The sequence below is a fragment of the Lagenorhynchus albirostris genome, chromosome 9, assembly GCF_949774975.1.
Source record: "Lagenorhynchus albirostris chromosome 9, mLagAlb1.1, whole genome shotgun sequence".
Taxonomy (NCBI): domain Eukaryota; kingdom Metazoa; phylum Chordata; class Mammalia; order Artiodactyla; family Delphinidae; genus Lagenorhynchus; species Lagenorhynchus albirostris.
The window spans coordinates 55,412,660-55,431,394 of NC_083103.1; the positions used below are offsets into that span (position 1 = coordinate 55,412,660).

The 18,735-nt window shown below is 53.0% G+C and overlaps 2 protein-coding genes across 4 annotated transcripts in view; one reads left to right on the forward strand and one right to left on the reverse strand.

The window, feature by feature from the left end:
* Positions 1–12,620, forward strand: part of USP35 (ubiquitin specific peptidase 35) — a 74,356-nt gene extending 61,736 nt beyond the window's left edge. Inside the window, exons 8-11 of the mRNA XM_060160122.1 lie at positions 7,347–7,440; positions 8,382–8,488; positions 9,022–10,243; positions 11,486–12,620. Of these exons, the coding sequence (XP_060016105.1) occupies positions 7,347–7,440; positions 8,382–8,488; positions 9,022–10,243; positions 11,486–11,653 (1,591 nt within the window). The 3' untranslated portion in view covers positions 11,654–12,620. The remainder of the gene's footprint in view (positions 1–7,346; positions 7,441–8,381; positions 8,489–9,021; positions 10,244–11,485) is intronic.
* Positions 10,418–18,735, reverse strand: part of GAB2 (GRB2 associated binding protein 2) — a 178,913-nt gene continuing 170,595 nt past the window's right edge. For 2 of the 3 annotated variants that reach the window (XM_060160125.1, XM_060160123.1), the window contains exons 9-12: positions 18,372–18,497; positions 16,902–17,536; positions 12,986–13,232; positions 10,418–12,118 (exon numbers count right to left, since the gene is read on the reverse strand). In XM_060160125.1, coding sequence (XP_060016108.1) covers positions 17,393–17,536; positions 18,372–18,497 — 270 coding nt within the window. In that variant the 3' untranslated portion in view covers positions 10,418–12,118; positions 12,986–13,232; positions 16,902–17,392. Of the gene's footprint in view, positions 12,119–12,985; positions 13,233–13,445; positions 17,537–18,371; positions 18,498–18,735 lie in introns of those variants that run through there. The other variant, XM_060160124.1, reaches the window with a different exon arrangement.

The window sequence follows — 18,735 nt, forward strand, 5'->3', positions numbered from 1 at the left end:
ATTTCTAGTTTCATGCCACTGTGGTCAGAAATGATGCTTGAGATAATTTCTATATTCTTAAATTTGTTGAGGGTTGTTTTGTGCCCTAGTATGTGGTCAATCCTAGAGAATGTTCCACGTGCACTGGAAAAGAATGTGTATTCTGGTTTTTTTAGATGTAGTGTCCTGAAAATATCAATTAAGTTTAACTGTCCTATTGTATCATTTAGTATCTCTGTTGCCTATTGATTCTCTGTGTAGAAGATCTGTCCATTGATGTGAGTGGGGTGTTAAAGTCTCCTAGTATTATTGTATTTCTGTCAATTTCTCCCTTTACGTCTGTTAGTATTTGTTTTATGTATTTGGGTGCTCCTATATTAGGAGCATATATGTTGACGAGTGTAAAATCCTCTTCTTGTATTGATCCTTTTATCATCATATGATGTTCTTCTTTATCTTTCTTTATGGACTTTGTTTTAAGTCTGTTTTGTCTGATATGAGTATTGCCAGCCCCCCCTTTCTTGTCACTTCTGTTTGCATGAAATATCTTTTTCCATCCTCTCTCTTTCAATATATGTGTGTCCTTTGTCCTAAAGTAGGTCTCTTATAGGCAGCATATTGTAGTCTCTTGCTTTTTTATCCAGCCTTCCACTCTGTGTCTTTTGATTGGAGCATTCAGACCATTGATATTTAAGGTAATTATTTATAGATATGTATTTGTTGTCATTTTAAACCATGTTTTCCCATTGATTTTATATTTCCTCTCTGTTCCTTTTTGTTTTTCCTTTTCTGGTTTGATGATTTTCTTTTGTATTATACTTTTATTCTCTTCTTTTTGTTTTTTTGTGAATCTATTGTATGTTTTTGATTCGCGGTTACCCTGTTTTTCAAGTATGTTAACTGTATCTACTTGCCTTAGACTGGTAGTCATATAGGTTCAAGTATAGGTTCAAGTCATATAGGTTCAAGTCATATAGGTTCAAGTATAGGTTCAAGTATAGGTTCATATAGGTTCAAGTCATATAGGTTCAAGTATGTTAATTGTATCTACTTGCCTTAGACTGGTAGTCATATAGGTTCAAATACATTCCAGGAAAAAAATTCTACATTTTCTTACTCTCCTCCCCTACATTTTATGATTTTGATATTCTCTTTTACATCTTCATGTATATCTTTTTGCTGTTCATTGTTGTTATCATCACTTTCACAGAGTTTTTTTTGTGTGTGTGTTACGCAGGCCTCTCACTGTTGTGGCCTCTCCCGCTGCAGAGCACAGGCTCCAGACACGCAGGCTCAGTGGCCATGGCTCACGGGCCCAGCCGCTCTGCGGCATGTGGGATCTTCCTGGACCGGGGCACGAACCCATGTCCCCTGCATCAGCAGGTGGACTCTCAACCACTGTGCCACCAGGGAAGCCCTCACAGTTGTTTTTTGTTTTTTGTTTTTTTAATCTGTGTACTGTCTGCTGTCCTGATTGGGTGATTTCCATTTTTCTATCTTCCAGGTCACTTATTCATTCTTTTGAATTATTCATTCTGCTGTTCATTGCCTTTAGCTCAGCTTTCATATCTGCAAATATGTTTTCTAATTTTTCTTGGTTTCTCTCTATAGTTTCTAGTCCCTTTTTACAGTACTCTGCATTTCTGTCAATAGCCTTTCTTAATTCCTTCAGTATTTTTATTATCTCCTTTTTGAAATCAGTGTCTGTTAGACTGAAGAGGTCTGCTTCATTGTTCATTCAGGGGAATGCGCTGGGTCATTTAACTGGGAGTGGTTCCTTTGCTTCTTCATGTTACTTATATTTCTCTTACTCTGTAAGTTAAGGAGCAACAATTATCTACTGTGGTCTAGGAGAACTATGTATATGTGGTTTCATCCCTGTGTACCTTGTGTGGGTTGAATAAATCTGGTGTGAGGCTGTTTTTAGTATGGATCCCTGTAGCCTCTTTTCTCAGCTTGTGCTGGTTGTTATCCACTTGATAGGGTGTGTGCAGATGTGGTGGCTGGTGCCCGGTCCTGGGGTTCTCAGAGGTGGTGGTGGCTCAGACTCACCCTCAGGGCATGCGATGGGAGTGGATGCGACTTGCAACCACTCCTGGAGTCTGGGAGGGTGGTGGCGGGAGCCCATGACCACTCCTGGGATGTGGGAGAGAAGCAGTGGGGGCTTGTGACTGCTCCTGGCGTTTAGGTGGGCGGCAGTGGAGGCTTGCGACTGCCCCTGGAGCCCGTGCAGGCAGTGTCTTGCCCTCTGCATGTGTGCCCACAGGGAAAAAGGCTGCAATCTGGGTCCCACCCCTCCCCTTGTATATCCCCCAAACAGTGATGACTGACCTCTATGACGTCCCAGGCTTCCTCGACATACACCCCCAGCCGTGGCTGTACTGGATTCCAGCACCACTCCCACCCCTGTCTGTCTCCACACAGCCATCCCCAGTCCTCTTCCCAGTTCTGATCTCCAAAGCCCGAGTTCCAGCACCCAGCCCTTGTCAGTTCTGGCAGACATGTGTGTCAGGTTAGGGAGCACAGGGTGGTGGCACTGACCATCTGTGCAGTTCTCCCTCTGCTCTGGCTGCCTCAAACAGGTTGCTGCCCTCTCCTCAGAGGCTCTGAAGCTCCCCTTCTATCTTGGCTGACCTCCCTGCCGGTGAGGGAGCTTCCCAGGTTGCAGGAACCTTTCCTCTTTCATAGCTCCCTCCCAATGTTGCAGGTCCCATCCCGATTCCTTTCTTGCTTTCTTTTCTTCTTTTTTTTCTTTTTTCCCACCCAGTTACGTGGAGATTTTCTTGCCCTTTCAGCAGTCTGAGGTCTTCTGCCAGCGTTCAGTAGATATTCTGTGAGAATTGTTTCACGTGTAGATGTATTTTTGATGTATTTGTGGGAGAGGGTGAACTTCACATCCTGCTACTCCGATATCTTGATCTCTCCCTGTGATCGATTTCTAATCTCATAGAATTGTGGTCGGAAAAGCTGCTTGATAGGATTTCAATTTTCTTAAATTTACCAAGGTTTGCTTTGTGGCCCAGCATGTGGTCAATCCTGGAGAATGTTCTGTGTGCACTTGAGAAGAACGTATATTCTGCTGCTTTTGGATGGAATCCTCTATAAATATCAGTTGAGTTCATCTGGTCTTATGTGTCATTCAAGGCCTGTGTTTCCTTATTGATTTTCTGTCTGGATGATCTGTCCATTGATGAAAGTGGGAGGTTAAGGGCTCCCACTGTTACTGTGTTACTGTTGATTTCTCCTTTTATGGCTGTTAGTATTTGCTTTATATATTGAGGTGCTCCTATGTTGGGTGCACATATAATTGTTATATCTTCTTGGACTGATCCCTTCATCATTATGTAGTGTCCTTCTTTGTCTCTAGTAATAGTCTTTCTTTCAAAGTCTATTTTGTCTGATATGAGTATTGCTACTCCAGCTTTCTTCTGATTTCCATTTGCATGGAGTACCTTTTTCTATCCCCACATTTTCAGTCTGTATGTGTCCCTAGATCTGAAGTGTGAGTCTCTTGTAGACAGCATATATATGGGACTTGCTTTTGTATCCATTTGGCCAGTCTGTGTCTTTTGGTTGAAGCATTTAATCCATTTACATTTAAGGTAATTATCAATATGTATGTTCTTATTGCCATTTTGTTAATTTTTTAAAATAAATTTATTTTTATTTATTTTGGGCTGTGTTGGGTCTTTGCTGCGCGCGGGCTTTCTCTAGTTGCGGCGAGTGGGGGCTACTCTTCATTGCAGTGCGCAGGCTTCTCATTGCGGTGGCTTCTCTTGTTGCAGAGCACAGGCTCTAGAGAACAGGCTCAGTAGTTGTGGTGTGTGGGCTTAGTTCCTCTGCGGCATGTGGGATTTTCCTGGACCAGGGCTCAAACCCATGTCCCTTGCACTGGCAGGCGGATTCTTAACCACTGCACCACCAGGGAAGCCCTTGTTAATTGTTTTGAATTTGTTTTTTATTTTTGCATTACGCGGGCCTCTCCCATTGCGTAGTACAGGCTCCAGATGCGCAGGCTCAGCGGCCATGGCTCACGGGCCCAGCCGCTCCGCGGCATGTGGGATCCTCCCAGACTGGGGCATGAACCTGTGTCCCCTGCATCGGCAGGCGGACTCTCAACCACTGTGCCACTAGGGAGGCCCTTGAATTTGTTTTTGTAGGTCTTTTTCCTTCCCTTCCTCTTTGTTCTCTTTTCCTGTGATTTGATGACTATCTTCAGTGTTGAGTTTGGATTCCTTTTTCTTTTTTGTGTATGTATCTAGTGTAGAGTAGATTTTTGGTTTTCAGTTACCATGGGGTTCTGATATAGTAGTCTGTATATATATGCAAGCTTGCTTTTTAAGTTTCTGGTTTCTTAATTTCCAGTGCATTTCCAATATCCTGCATTTGTACTCTCCTCTCTTCATAATTGCTAGTTTTGATATTATATTTGTGTGTGGATGATTTCCTACCTTTATTGTATGTTTGCCTTTACCAGTGAGCTTTCCCATTCATAATTTTCTTATTTCTAGTTGTGGCCTTTTCTTTTCTGCCTAGAGAAGTTCCTTTAGCGTTTGTTGTAAAGCTGGTTTGGTGGTGCTGAATTGTCTTAGCTTTTGCTTGTCTGTAAAGCTTTTGATTTCTCTGTCAAATCTGAATGCGAGCCCTGCTGGGTAGAGTATTCTTGGTTGTAGGTTTTTCCCTTTTATTGCTTTAAAAATATCATACCACTTCCTTTCTGGCCTGCAGAGTTTCTGCTGAAAAATCAGCTGATAACCTTATGGGGATTCCCTTGTATGTTACTTGTTGGTTTCCCCTTGTTGCTTTTAATATTTTCTCTTTGTCTTTAATTTTTGTCAATTTGATTAATATGTGTCGATGTATTCCTCCTTTCCCATGTTAGGGAAGTTTTCAGCTATTAACTCTTCAAATATTTTCTCATGCCCTTTCTCTCTCTTCTCCTTCTGGGACCCCTATAATGCAAATGGTGCATTTAATGTTGTTCCAGAGGTTCATCTAGTGTATTTTCACTGCCCTAAAAATCCTCTGCTCTATCTGTTCATCCCCCTCTAACTCCTGGCAACCTTTTTACTGTTTCCATAGTTTTGCTTTTTCCAGAATCATACATTTGGAATCATATATTTGGAATCATATAGTATGCAGCCTTTTCAGATTGGCTTCTTTCAGTTAGTAATATGCATTTAAGGTTGCTCCATTTCTTTTTGTGGCTTGATAGCTCATTTCTTTTTGGCACTGAATAATATTCCATTGCCAGGATGTACCACAGTGCCATTTATCCATTAACGTACTGAAGGGACATGTTAGTTGCTTCCAAGTTTTGGCAATTCTAAATAAAGCTTGCATCAACATCCCTGTGCAGGTTTTTGTGTGGATATAAGGTTTCAGCTCCTTTGGGTAAATACCAAAGAGTATGATTGCTGCATAGGATGGGAAGAGTATGTTTAGTTGTGTAAGAAACTGCAAAACTGTCTTCCAAAGTAGCTGTGCCATTTCACATTCCCACCAGCAATGAATGAGAGTCCCTGTTGCTCCACATCCTTGCTAGCATTTGGTGTTGTCAGTGTTCTGGATTTTGGCCTTTCTAATAGGTGTGCAGTGGTATCTCATTGTTGTTTTAATTTGTATTTCCCTGATTGACATGATGTTGAGCATCTTTTCATGTGCTTATTTACCATCTGTGTGTGTGTGTGTGTGTGTGTATATATATATATATATAATTTTTTTGTGAGATATTTGTTAAAATGTTTGGCTCACTTTTTAATCAGGTTGTTTGTTTTCTTATTGTTTAGTTTTAAGAGGTTTTTTGTTTTTTTTTTTTAACATTCCTTTATCAGATGTGTGTTTTACAAATATTTTCTCCCAGTCTCTGGTTTGTCTTCTAATTCTCTTGATACTGTACTTCACAGAACAGAATTTTTTAGTTTCAATGAAATCCAGCTTATCAATTATTTCTCTCATGGATTGTGTCTTTGGTGATGTGTCTAAAAAGGCATCCCCACACTCAAGGTCACTAGGTTTCTCCTGTTATTTTCTAAGAGTTTTATAGTTTTGAATTTTACGTTTAGGTTTATGATCCATTTGGAGGTAATTTTTGTGACAGGTGTAGGGTTTGTGCTCAGATTCACTTGTTTTTGGTTTTGGATGTATACTTGTTCCAGTACCATTTGTGGACAGATTTTCTCTGCTCCACTATAGTGCCTTTGCTCCTTTGTCAACGATCAGCTGACTATATTTATGGGGGTCTGTTTCTGGGCTCTTTATTCTGTTCTATTGATCTACTCAACTGTGTGTGTTTCACCAGTACCACGCTTAGACATCTTTTTTAAAAGTCACAGTGGAAGTAAGCCTTGGTTTTGGCTGTGGTAGGACGTCCAGGCAGTTTCTTCTCTCTGAGCTTCAGCTCCAGGAGGAGGTTGGAGCTGAACTCTAGGAACTCCTAACATGCTGCTGTCGTGCTTCTCAAACTGCCTGGGGAAGGACTAGTTTTGTTTCGTCTTTTGAACTTCCAGTCTGCTGCAGAATTTTCCCTTTGTAGAATACAATAAAATGACTTACTAGGAAATGCACGTGTGCTTGTACGGTCATAGTACTGTCAAATCACTATACAAGGTTCTAAAGTCTCAGTTTCTGAACTTGCTTTGTCACAGACTGCTACGTGGACCGCACTTTGGTTATACTGTCCTGCACAGTGGGTGCAGGTTGGAGAGATGCCTACCTGTCTAGCCAGAGCTTCTTGGGAGAACAGGAGCTCAGCTGGGGCTTGGGAATTGGCTTGTTCCAGGGAATGTGGTTGTCAGGAAGGGCTCTTTCTTATCTCCCATGGGATCAGACTCCTTCATGAGCCCCAGTCTACCCCCGTCCTCTTTTTTCAGCATATTCTCACAGTGACCCCCTCCCATTTGAAGGCAGAGGGACAACTTGGGGTGGCAGGGGCCCTGAGAAGGGGCTGTCATAGTTGGCCTGGAGGGCCAAGGTTGGAGCAGGGCACGCTGCTCTGGACGGGTCTGAACGCCATTTCTCAGGGCAGTAGGGAGAAGGGTGTGAGTGGCTGGTGGTGATATTGGCATGGACTCTGGAGCGTGTCTGAGAGTTCCAACTTTAAAACCCTGAGACCATAAGACCTTAGGACACTGGAATCTTCAAATCGTGGAGTCATGGGCTGTTAGAACTGGAAGGGACTGCAGGGGTCACCTTGTCGTCCGAGCTGAGCCGTTCACCTGCTCCTCTTCCCTGGCGCCTGGCTCAGATTGGAGCTACAGGTGTCTGTCCTGCCTTTAGCTTGGAGTCCTTGGGTTGCCACAGTATGGGTGAGTAGAGGTTCTTTGGGTGCCCTTGGCTTACTCCAGGTGCCCCGCTCTGTTTGGAAGTTTCAGACACTGTGTGCTCCGTTTGACTGAGAACAACTCCCAGCCCTTGATGACCAAGCTGCAGTGGCTCTTCGCCTTCCTGGAGCACAGCCAGGTGAGCGCAGGGGGAGTCGGGGATGCTGGAGAGGAGGCCCGGTCTGACCCCTCCCCTTCCCCACGACCTGCCTGCATCTGGCTGTGGGACCCACTTTCTGGTGTGAGTTGTTGGGCCCCAGTCCAGGCTGGCATGGGTTCACGGCTAAAGCCCAAGGGGCCGATTCAGCGGCCTTACCGGGCAGGCAAGGGAGTGCCTCCTGAGCCCCTCTGTGCTGCGCTGCCCACATCTCTCCCAGCAGTGGTTCAGTCCATTCTGTTAGGTGTTGCTTTGTTGGTCTGCTGGCATTTTTGAGCACTCATACTGCCTGCCAGGCACCCTGAGGGCTGTATTTGTTTTAATCCCTGTCTCTGCCCTCCTGGAACCTAAAGCCCTTGGCCAGGCAGGCATTATGCCAGGCCCTGTGCGGGGGCACAGAGATGCGTCAGCCACAGTCCTGCCTCCACGGAGCGCGTAGTCTGGTGGGGAAGAGGAACCTGCAGATAGCAGCTGTAGTGCTTGAGCAGAGGGAAACGTGAGTGTAGTGTGCGTATTAGGGAGGAAGAGTTGATCATGATGGGCATGGGGGCTCTTGGGAAGACACTGTGGGACAGGTGACACTAACTGCACCTGGGACTTGAACTCTATAGCTAAGCTCCTGACCGGGGAGAAGGGTGTTTCAGGCAGAGGGAATGGCAACGAACAAGGGCCTGGAGTGAAATGTGAGGTGTGTCCGGGAGGAGCAGACTCCCGGAGGATCGTTCACCTCCGTGACCCGACGTCCTGATTATAGGCTGCGTGGCCTTGGTGGGATGAGTCAGGGAAGGGGGAGGACTTCAGTGGGGAGGCTGGAAGTTTGGGGCAGAGAGTCCCCAGGGCCATCCTCAGGCCTAGCATACTGTGGCGCTGGTTGGTGAGTGGCCCTGGCTCCTGGCCCTGTCTTTCTCCCTCCTTGGTCCTAGCGGCCTGCCATTTCTCCAGAGAACTTTCTATCTGCATCCTGGACACCCTGGTTCAGCCCTGGCACCCAGCAGGACTGCTCGGAGTACCTGAAGTACCTGCTGGATCGGTAAGGGAGGCCAGGCCTGGCTCTGCACGGGGCCTCCAGGTCTGGAGAGGGTGCTCGTGGGAAAGCCCCCTCCCCCTGGGCTGTGTTGTCTCTTCCTGGAAACGGCACAGCCCTGCACTTGGGAAAGGCTTGGAGCAGATGTGTGTCGTGAGTGTGGGGACGGGGGCCGAGTGGGAGGGGAGTTTTGGAGATGCTGACGTGAGCCGTGACTGGGAGGGTAAGTGTGTGTGTACACCATGCTGTGCTTGCCTGAGCGTGCACGTGTGTGTTTTCTCATCAGCTCTCTGGGGGCACATGCACGTCTTTTTGTGGCAGGTTTGTGAGCCTCGTGCAGGTAAGTGTGTAGCATGTGTGCCTGGCTTATGAGTGCATGTGCACGGATGCCGTTTCGTACACGCATATGTATGTTCCCCGTGCCTTCTCCTGCATGCGTGTAAACACGTGGCCAGCTGAGTAAGGCAGATGCACAGGTCAGGCCAGTGCACTGGGGATGGGTCTGTGTATGGACGAAGGCCCTTTGCTCCCTGCACCAGGCTGCACGAAGAGGAGAAAACGGGGACGAGGATCTGCCAAAAGCTGAAGCAGTCCAGCTCGCCCTCCCCGCCCGAGGAGCCCCCCAGCCCGAGTCCAACCTCGGTGGAGAAGATGTTCGGGGGCAAGATTGTGACTCGGATATGCTGTCTCCGCTGCCTTAACATCTCCACCAGGGAGGAGGCCTTCACGGACCTGTCTCTTGCCTTTCCCCCGCCTGAGCGCTGCCGCCGCCGCCGCCTGGGCTCAGTGATGCTCCCTGCAGAGGACGTCGGCGCCCAGGACCTCCCTTCGCCATCGCGAGCCCAGGCGCCAAGCAGGGCGGCTCCTCGGAGGCAGAGGAAACACTGCATCACAGGGGACGTTCCCCCCACCGTCCTTAACATTGAAGGCCTGGGCCACCAGGGCCCCGGGGGGCAGAGCAGTCAGGAGGAGGTGGCAAAGGAGGAGGAAGAGGAGGAGGAGAAGGCGGAGAAGGTGGAAAAGGAGGAGAAAGTGGAGAAGGAGACCGAGAAGGAGGCCGAGAAGGAGAAGGAGGCCGAGAAGGAGGAGGACGGCCTGGGCCCAGGGACCCTCAGAAATGCTTCCGCCCCATCTGGGGAGGGTTCCCGCTCGGTCCTGGACCTGGTCAACTACTTCCTGTCGCCCGAGAGGCTGACGGCAGAGAACCGCTACCGCTGCGAGTCGTGCGCCTCCCTGCAGGACGCCGAGAAGGTGGTGGAGCTGAGCCAGGGGCCGCGCTACCTCATCCTGACCCTGCTGCGCTTCTCCTTCGACCTGCGCACCATGCGGCGCCGCAAGATCCTGGACGACGTCTCCATCCCCCTGCTGCTGCGGCTGCCGCTGGCCGGGGGCCGGGGCCAGGCCTACGACCTCTGCAGCGTCGTGGTGCACTCCGGGGTGTCCTCGGAGAGCGGCCACTACTACTGCTACGCTCGCGAGGGTGCGGCCCGCCCAGCCCCGAACACGGGAGCGGCTGATGGGCCCGAGCCCGACAACCAGTGGTACTTGTTCAACGACACCCGGGTGTCCTTCTCCTCCTTTGAGTCTGTCAGCAACGTCACCTCCTTCTTCCCCAAGGACACCGCCTACGTGCTCTTTTACCGGCAGCGGCCCCGGGAGGGGCATGAGGCTGAGCCCGGCTCTCCCCGAGCCCGGGCAGAGCCCACCCTCCACAAAGACTTGATGGAAGCCATTTCCAAAGACAACATCCTTTTCCTGCAGGTGAGCAGCCCCTGGGGGCGGAGGGGCTTCCCAGCACCCACCGGCTCAGACGGTGACGGCGCCTCTCTTGGCGTCTGTTCCTTTTTCCCTTGATCCATTGAGCTGTCACTCAGTGCTGGGGAAGATCGGTGGGCCAGACAGGCGTAGCCCATGCTTCAGAGGAACAGACATGAGGAAGGATCAGTGTTTTATTAAGGTGTCATAAGTGTGCTGGAGGAGGGGCTCTGTGAGTAGTGGATACGAGCGGATGGGGGGCCGCCCGACTCACTGAGCCTCTTCTCTCTGAGCCTCCGGCTCCACTCTGTAGAGTCAGGGGTGGTATCAAAATACTTTGCAGCTGAAACAGCCAGCGTGCGGACCAGCATGAGGCGTGCTGCCGCAGGCCGCCGGTGTGGGCACGTCAGGACCCCTGGCCAGCAGCACCTGCGTGCTGTGGGGCCCCTTCCTCTGCTTTTGCGTTTCTGCCGAGCTGTCCAGGTGGAGGCAGGGCTGGGCCCGTGGTAAGAAGGCGAATCCATGGCTGGCCTCAGTTCAGCAGGAGGAAGAGCTTCCTCGCTGGCAGAGGGCTGGCAGAGGGTTCCTCGTGCCCTGAGAGGCAGAGGCTGGGCAGCCACTCCAGGAAGCCTGCAGCAGGGTCCCTGGGGGCTATGAGGTGACCTTTGAAGTGCACCTCCTGCTTTCTGGTGCCACGTCAGGCCCTTGTCAGCTGTTCACAGTCCAGTTAGTTAGTAGAAATGAGTTCCTTTCCTTCAGGGGGCTGGGAGGTTTTTTTTTTTTTTCTTTTTTGTTTTTTGCGGTACGCGGGCCTCTCACTGCTGTGGCCTCTCCCGTTGCGGAGCACAGGCTCCGGACGCGCAGGCTCAGCGGCCATGGCTCACGGGCCCAGCCGCCCCGCGGCATGTGGGATCTTCCCGGACCGGGGCACGAACCCGTGTCCCCTGCATCAGCAGGTGGACTCTCAACCACTGCGCCACCAGGGAAGCCCCACTGGGAGTTTCTATTCGGGGGAGGAGGAAGAATGCTTTGGAAGCCTAGATACAGGATGGCTCTGGGTCCGTCCCACCCGTCCTCCCACTAAGCTGGAATGCCTCTAGGGCAGAAGCTGTGGCTCCTCTGCGCCTGGCCCTGGGGTGATGCTCGGAAGGGCTGGGTGGCATTGGGGGCGTGCAGGGAGAACTGAGGCTGCAGAGCCTGACTGACTGACCGTTAAGCTTCCGGCCCCATTCCCATCTGTATTTCCAGGAGCAGGAGAAGGAGGCGCGGAGCAGGGCGGCCTACATCTCTGCACTCCCCACATCTCCACACTGGGGGAGGGGCTTTGACGAAGACAAAGATGAGGATGAAGGCCCTCCGGGGGGCTGCAGCCCTGCAGGTGGCAGCGGTGGTGACTTCCACAGACTGGTCTTCTAATGGGAACCCTCACCCCCTGGCCTGCTAAGCACCTGTGAGGGTGCCACAGGCAACCTCAGTGGGGGGGGGGGAACCCAGGTCCCGGGCAGAGGTGCTCGGCCAGGTGGGGTCTGAGGGAGGCTGCGCAGGTCCAGTCCTGAAGGCAGGCCCTTCCGAGGGCCAGAGAGATGGAGCGGGGGGCTCCTGGGCCCCTGCCCTCAGCCCGAAGGGCACACGGAGATTCACTCAGATACGGAGGTGAGACCCAAGCCCCTTAAACCGGGCCTCAGGCCCCGACACTGGGATCAGCCCCGTTAAGACTTACACCCAAGCGTCCTGGTCAGCTTGAAGCAGCTGAGACGGACACTCTCTGGGCCTTGTCCCCTACCCGCTGCAGGCTATCCCACAGGGCTGAACGTCACAGCGCTGGTGTTTTGCCATCAAGTAGCAGTTCCTTCCCAGCTCCTTTCAGACAATCTTGTTTCTCTGTGATATACAAAGCAGAGGCAGAGCCAAGCCCTCGCACAAAGAAGGCGGCTGTGTCACCCCTCTGGCCGCCTCCTGGTTTCTCTGAGGGGCCTGAGGCAACGTCTGTGGGTGCCTACACTGTTTGAGAGGAGTGGAGGTGGGAAGCAGCCTGGCACAGGACCAGAGACTGTCCTCCCAACACCAAGCGACAACGCACAGAGGGGAGGACAGCCTCTTGAGCCTCTCTCCTGCCTCAGTGCCTGAGATGCCACCATTTGCATCCCCCTTCTGGTTAAGAGAGAGCGCGTCCTGAGGTTCCTGCAAGTATGTTTGTGTTTCTCACGACATCTGTCCTGAGGGAAGCTGGCTGGCTCAGCGCCTCAGCAGCTGGCCGTCATCATGGGGCCGGTCTGGTGAGGAGCAGATATTGACCTCATTGTGCCCTGACCCTGCTGTACCCCTTCTAAATGGAGAGAAGAGAACCAGGGTCTCAAACAGGAATAAAAACAGGTTCTCTGAAGCCTTTAAAGCCGTCGTTCTTCCCGCCTCAGTCACTGGCTGTGAGGTAGGCTCTAACCCTTGGTTTCTTGCTGTGTCTGGACAGGAAGGAGGGGACACCACCCCCTGCCCGGCTGACTTGTGTGCTGCCCCAGGGGAGGCAAGCATGCCCTACACTGAAGTGCTGTGTCAATCAACAGTGAGGACGGGTGGTGGGGATGTGCCCAGATAGATAGATAGGGGTGGAGGGGTGGGTGCACAGGCTGGGGGCCACCCTAACAGGATACTGTTAAGGGACTCTGTCAGGTGGGGCTGGAGCTCCTCCAGACCCCAGGAACCGTGGGCTGCTCAGAGACTGCTGCTGCCACCACATTCCTCCCTTCTTACCTCTGAGAATCTGGGGTGGGCTGGGCTCAGGCCGGGAGGAAAGTAGGCGGCAGCCCTCAGGTTCCAGCCATCTTGGAGCTTGGGACTGCAGTGGCCTGGCCGGGGGCTTCAGGGGCTGCAGGTGGAGGAGTTTTGGCCCAAAAGCCATAGACCCTTGAGACCTCAGGGACCAGCGACAGTGGGCCGACAGTCGTCTGTCAGAGACAGAGTCATGCTCAGAATTCATCTCTTTGGTCCATTGAGCTTCCTAAGAAAGATGAATTGGCAGATGTTACTACACTTTCCATTTCACGCACCAGGAGTACAGTTTCCGAGGTAAGGAAGATTCACCAAGAAGGGTACCCAGTTGCTTCCTGTTCAAATGCAAGTGGAGCAGCCTGGCACGGCGAGCCGGGATCCCAGTGTGCGTGCATTCCATCCCCAGCCCCTCCGGACGAGACACACTCAGCAGCCCTCCTGGTTGCGTCTAATGGACTTTATTGTTGTCCAGACCCAACACCATAGTAAAAAGGGACCTGCAAGCTCCAGGCCTGTACCATGTGTCACCACAGCGAAAACAGGACCCATGTGAACACGTTCCCACCCCTCCCCAGACCTACTCACAGGATAAATACGTGTTACAAATCTTTTTTAAAAAAGAAAACAGAATAAATTAATAACTTAAGTGATTAGGCACCAACAGTGATTTGAAAAATTAAATGTCAATTTTAAATGGTAAGAGGGCCAGAAACCTAAGACTGGGCTTCTTCCAGCCCATTTTCTCTTCCCGACAAAGCAACGATTCTGTGGGAAATGATTCTAAATTTCAAGACACATGTAACCAACAAACACATAAGAACACACACCACCAAATATCACATGACAGCCTGAATCTCCAGGGGGACCCCTCATCAGGCAGCCCACCTGGCCCCAAAGAGCCTGGTGGGTTCCGGAAGGAGGGGGCTTTAGAGCTCCTGCGCTCAGCCTCCTTCCCCCACGTTTTGCCGAAGGGCCAGAGGGGAAGTTCGTGCCAATTTCCCTCCTGCCCGGCACTCTGTTTCCAGAGCCCTGTCACAGGGGTGTGGGTCAGCTGCAGCTTGCGGCTGAGGCCTTAGCCCCGTGGCAGGTAAATCCCTTGAGAACAGCTGTGCGTCTGTCCTAGGAATGGGACCTATTTGAACGGTTTCGAATGTAGAAGTTACTGAAATCAGTCTAGGGAGGGGACGGGGTTAACTGGCCAGTGCTCTGGGTGCCGCCTATCCCTGGTGATCCAGACCCTCGAGAGCGAAGTTACAGAGCAGGGAGTAGCCACAGAAGAGGCCTCAGGGCCCTTCTTCACCAAGGTGGGAAGGAGACACAAGCTCCATACCACTCCCTGCAGAGGTGGAGCTGGAAGGGGGCAAGGACAGCTGCTTCTCTGAGGAGCACCAAGCAGGACGAGGCCTGTGTGAGCTGTGCTGGCTGACAAGGCATCCTGGGATCGCAGTCCTTGCCAGGCCACCAGGAGAGGTGGATTCTGACCCACTGAAGGCCAAAGGACCAGTTTTTTACACTGACCAGACAGGGGAATATTAGACACCTTGGTACTTGGGGCTTTTGAGCCAGTCTCTGCTCTCAACAGGCCAATTTTCTCTTCTCTTGTACTTCCTCCCGTCTCTACTCTCGCCTCCACCCGAAGGGTTTGGGGGTTATAGGAACCAAGAACTGGAGGGAGGCCTCCTTGGTGGTTAGATTTGAACACCTCAGTCTCTCAAGACTCCACCCAGTTTCAGTCACAACATGGCACATTCAGAAAATGCTGACATTATTAGGGCACCTTGCGATCAATAGGGGAGGATGCTGGGAACTGAGGGTACCAGTACCTGGGCCCACCTGTAGCCTATGGGGGCACAGGGGTGGCACCATTCAAAGCTCTGCCACGTGAGACCCTTTGCAGAGGGCCTTAAAGGGACACAGGGCTGGGCAGAGTGAACCACCAAACCCTGCCCAGGGTAGGCCACTGCCACCACCATTACCATTTCACCTGTGGGGACACCAAGGCATGGCCTCACTGCTTCTGAGAGGCTGGGCCCATACTCCCAGAGGTCTGTTCCCAAAGCACGAGGTTCTCTAAGTCTCTCTGTCCATCTTCCTCCACCGGATCCCAGCCTTGCCCTCCTTCCCCCTCTCAAAATCTGACCCTTCTTCCTCTGAGGCCCCTGTCAGGCACCCCCTTTTCCTAGAAACCACCTTCCCTGATCTCCACCCCTCCCCACTCCTGCCCCCAGCACCAACCTCCTAGAGAACAAGCCTCGATTTCTCTGCACACTGTCAGCATTTTAAGTGTCTCTCACGGCCATTACCAATGTGTCCCTGTCTTTTTTCTAATCGACTCTGACCTTCTCAAACACAAAGTCTGATTTAATTCCTGTGTTCTCAGTGCCTAGCCCAGGCGTGGCCATAGCAGCCATTAATGAATGCTTATTGAATTGATGTGACTAATACTAGGAGGAAAGGGGCTACTGTTGAGAAAATTTCTCCCGGGATGGAGTAAGGTCAGGCCGCAGGCCTGGGGTGTGCGTGTTTACACAGGCTCACAGGAGCAGAAAGGTGAGCGGTAGCCACCTCCCTTAAATAGGGTGGGAAGTCATTTTTTTTTTTTTCTTTTTTTGGAGGGAGGAAGGTCTGTTCACCCCAGGGTAGGATGAAACATTTGGTCTACCCACGTTGCCTCTGAAACTCTTAAAAATTTGGCCAAGAACTTTAACATAAAAGAGCCCCCCTCCCCAGACTTAGGAGAAAAGAGCCTGGCGTGATGCCCTTCCTCCTGTCCCTGGCAAAGGTGGGCAGAGGGTGATGCTGATCTGGTGGCCTTTCAAGCCATGGGAGGAGAGGCCTGCCCTCTCCTGTCCCTGTAGCTAGGCACCTGGGATTCGACAGGGCAACAGAGGGTGACGTGAGCTGAGAACACACTCTGGCCTGTCACCAGGCCACACTTGTACTTCCTTGGGACCTGACACAAAACTCAACCAAACGGCACAAGCTGCCGGCCACTCTCCCGCGTCGTCCACTAGGCTCTGTTCCGCTCTGCTTGCTCCTTTGCCCTGCTCTGCCCGCCACCCATCAGTCCTGGGAGCTGCCCTCGCCTGCGGCCATGCACATCGCTCCCCTGACCACCACACCAGTCCTCACGTTCTGCTCCACCCTGCATCTCCACGGCACTGCCCGGCTCGCCACCAGGCCCTCCGGATGTACTCAACCACTAGCTGCGCCTCCCCCACCCCCAGCCTTCGCCCCGCCTCTCAGCCCATCGGTTACCGGCGCCTCCCCTGCCGCACTGCCCATCTTGCAGAAGCTCACTTGCTGCAGCGCCTCCACTCCAGGCCTGGGCGCCGCCCTGTGTCTCCACCCAGGCCGTCCCAGGGTGGCCCCTCAGTCGTCCCCCCCCCCACGCACCTCCACCCCGCACAGTGCGTCGCCTTCCCACAGCTCCGCCGGCCCCCCCACCACATCGGCGCTCCCACCCCACGCGCTGCACCGCCCAGCACAGTCCGAGCCTCGTGGGTGCGGCGCTCTTGGCTGGGTGGGGTCTCGGGGAAGAGGACTACGCTCTGTCCCAGAGTGGCAGAGCCGGGCCTCTGGCCCCACAGTCCCGGGGGCCCGGCCCTGCAGTGTCTTCGTCACCCCATCTCCTGCTCCTTGTTCTGGGTTGCCCATCATCCTGTCTTCCCCTCCTGCTGTCCTTCTCCTTCTGCCTCTCCCACCCGGTAACAGCTGCACTGCCACTTGGCCTGAAAATGGGGGACCACAGCAGGTACCCACTGCCCTTCTGCATCTGGGGGTCTAACTCCTTTGTCCCTCAAGACCACCTCTGACCTTCCTCCTCAACTCCTTCATCTTTTGGTGGCCTTGCCTCTCCCCTGCCAAGAAAGACAGGGCTGAAGACGTCTGTATCCACCTTGGTCCGCTGGTCCTTGGCTCCCTGGGTCAGCGAGACGACTTGGCTTCTTCCGGGACTGGGGGAGAGGTAGGCCAGTAGCGGGAGGGACAGGGGCTGAGAGCTGTGCCCAAAGGGGAGGTGTGGAATCTGGCTCAGAGCCCCAGCCCCTCCCTCCACACGTCTGGTAGGTATTCGGGTCTAAAGGGCAGGAAGAGGCTGAAGGATGCTTTTTGGCAATAGCTCTAACTAAGGTGGGTGGAGGCACGGCCATTGCTGATAAAAATCAAAGGTGGGCCCCGAGGGAGCCGAGGAAGCGCCTCGATCTGGCCCTCGCTTCCCAGGGGAAGGGGTCAGGGTTCCTGATGACAAGTGCTTTGAAGGCCAGAGTGGCAGAGTAGAGAGGGGGTGGGCAGGAGGGCGCGCTGGAGAGGAGAAGGGGGAGACAGACGGGGAGGCGTCAGCTCTGGAGACGCCGCCTCTGGCCCCTCCCTGGGGCGGCAGCCCGCGCGTCACAGCTTGGGCCCCTTGGAGGGCTCCGAGGACTGCCGCACGTCTGTCCACTCCTGCATGGTGCTCTGCAGGGCCTGGGTCTTCTCCTTGTCCACTTGGACGTAGTCCACCTTCTCATCGGAAGTGACTGATGACGTGGATGGCTGGGGGACAGAGCGGGGAAGTGAAGTGGCTGTGAGTTACCAGTAACGCGGGGGGCGGGCGCGCGGGGAGAGGAGGTGGGGCTCTACACAGCTGCCTCTCTGGCCTGCCTTTTCCTTCTGAAAGTGGCCTGTAAGGCCTAAACTCCAAACCGCACCGTCCCTCCTGGTTGATGCGGCAGCCCCTGCCTGCCGTCCCGATGTCCCAGCTCCTGGGGGGACCCAGGCCCCTCCTTGGCCTGATGGATGGCTCCAGGCTTTCACCTGCGCCTCCACCCACCTCCCTGTGGCCACTTGTCCAGGGGAAGGACTGTGCCGGGTGCCAGCAAGCACCGGCCACAGGGCTCTGTGCGTGGCTCGCTGTGAGCGCGCACAGCCGTCCTGCGCGGGACGCTGCGCCGGGGCTGCTGAATGGACTGGGCGGCTAAGTGTGCTTCCTGAGGGGGGCCTTTCCCGGGCCCGGAAGCCCTTCTGCAGGCTGCACCTGGACAGCGAGTTCTCAAAGAAGAACTCAGGACCAGGACACAGGATCCCCGAGTCTCGGCTCTGTCGTGGGTTCACACGTGACCTCGAGCCGCTCGTGTCTCCGTGTGCATTCGTTCGCCCATCCGCACGACAGGGGGGGTGGGCTGACGGATGCGGTCCTACGGGCTCAGGGTACCTGTGTGCTGAGAGTGAGGGCGCGTGAGCCCCCGGAGACCCAGGCTACGGCACGGCCCAGTCACAGAAGCAGAGTGCCGCCGGCCTACGCTGAAGGCAGCTGGCCTCCGGGACCCCTGCCCCAGGGCCGCCAAAGCTCGGACTGACACCCACCCACCTGCCCGCCCGCCCCAGGCACCTTGCGGTGGGGGCTTGGGGAGCTCGGCTGGAAGTCCAGGGCCAGATAATCCACGCTGCCAGTGCTCTTCTTAGGGGCCGGACTGTTGGTGCCACTGGGAATGGGAGATGCAGACACTGGGTTTTGCTATCACAAAGGAGGGAAAGACCATTAGTTAGTTTAGGAAACAGATTAACCCACCATCGGGCAAAAAACACCTCTGGGAGTAAGAGCAACTAACTAGCTCGATGAGTGCCGACTCTGCGCCCTGCACTGTGCCGGGGACTTCTCACGTTCTTGTCTAAACCCTCACAACGATCCTGTGACGTAGGTATTATTACTGTTCTTATTTTTTACAACGAAGATAAAACTCTGGTTCGGAGAA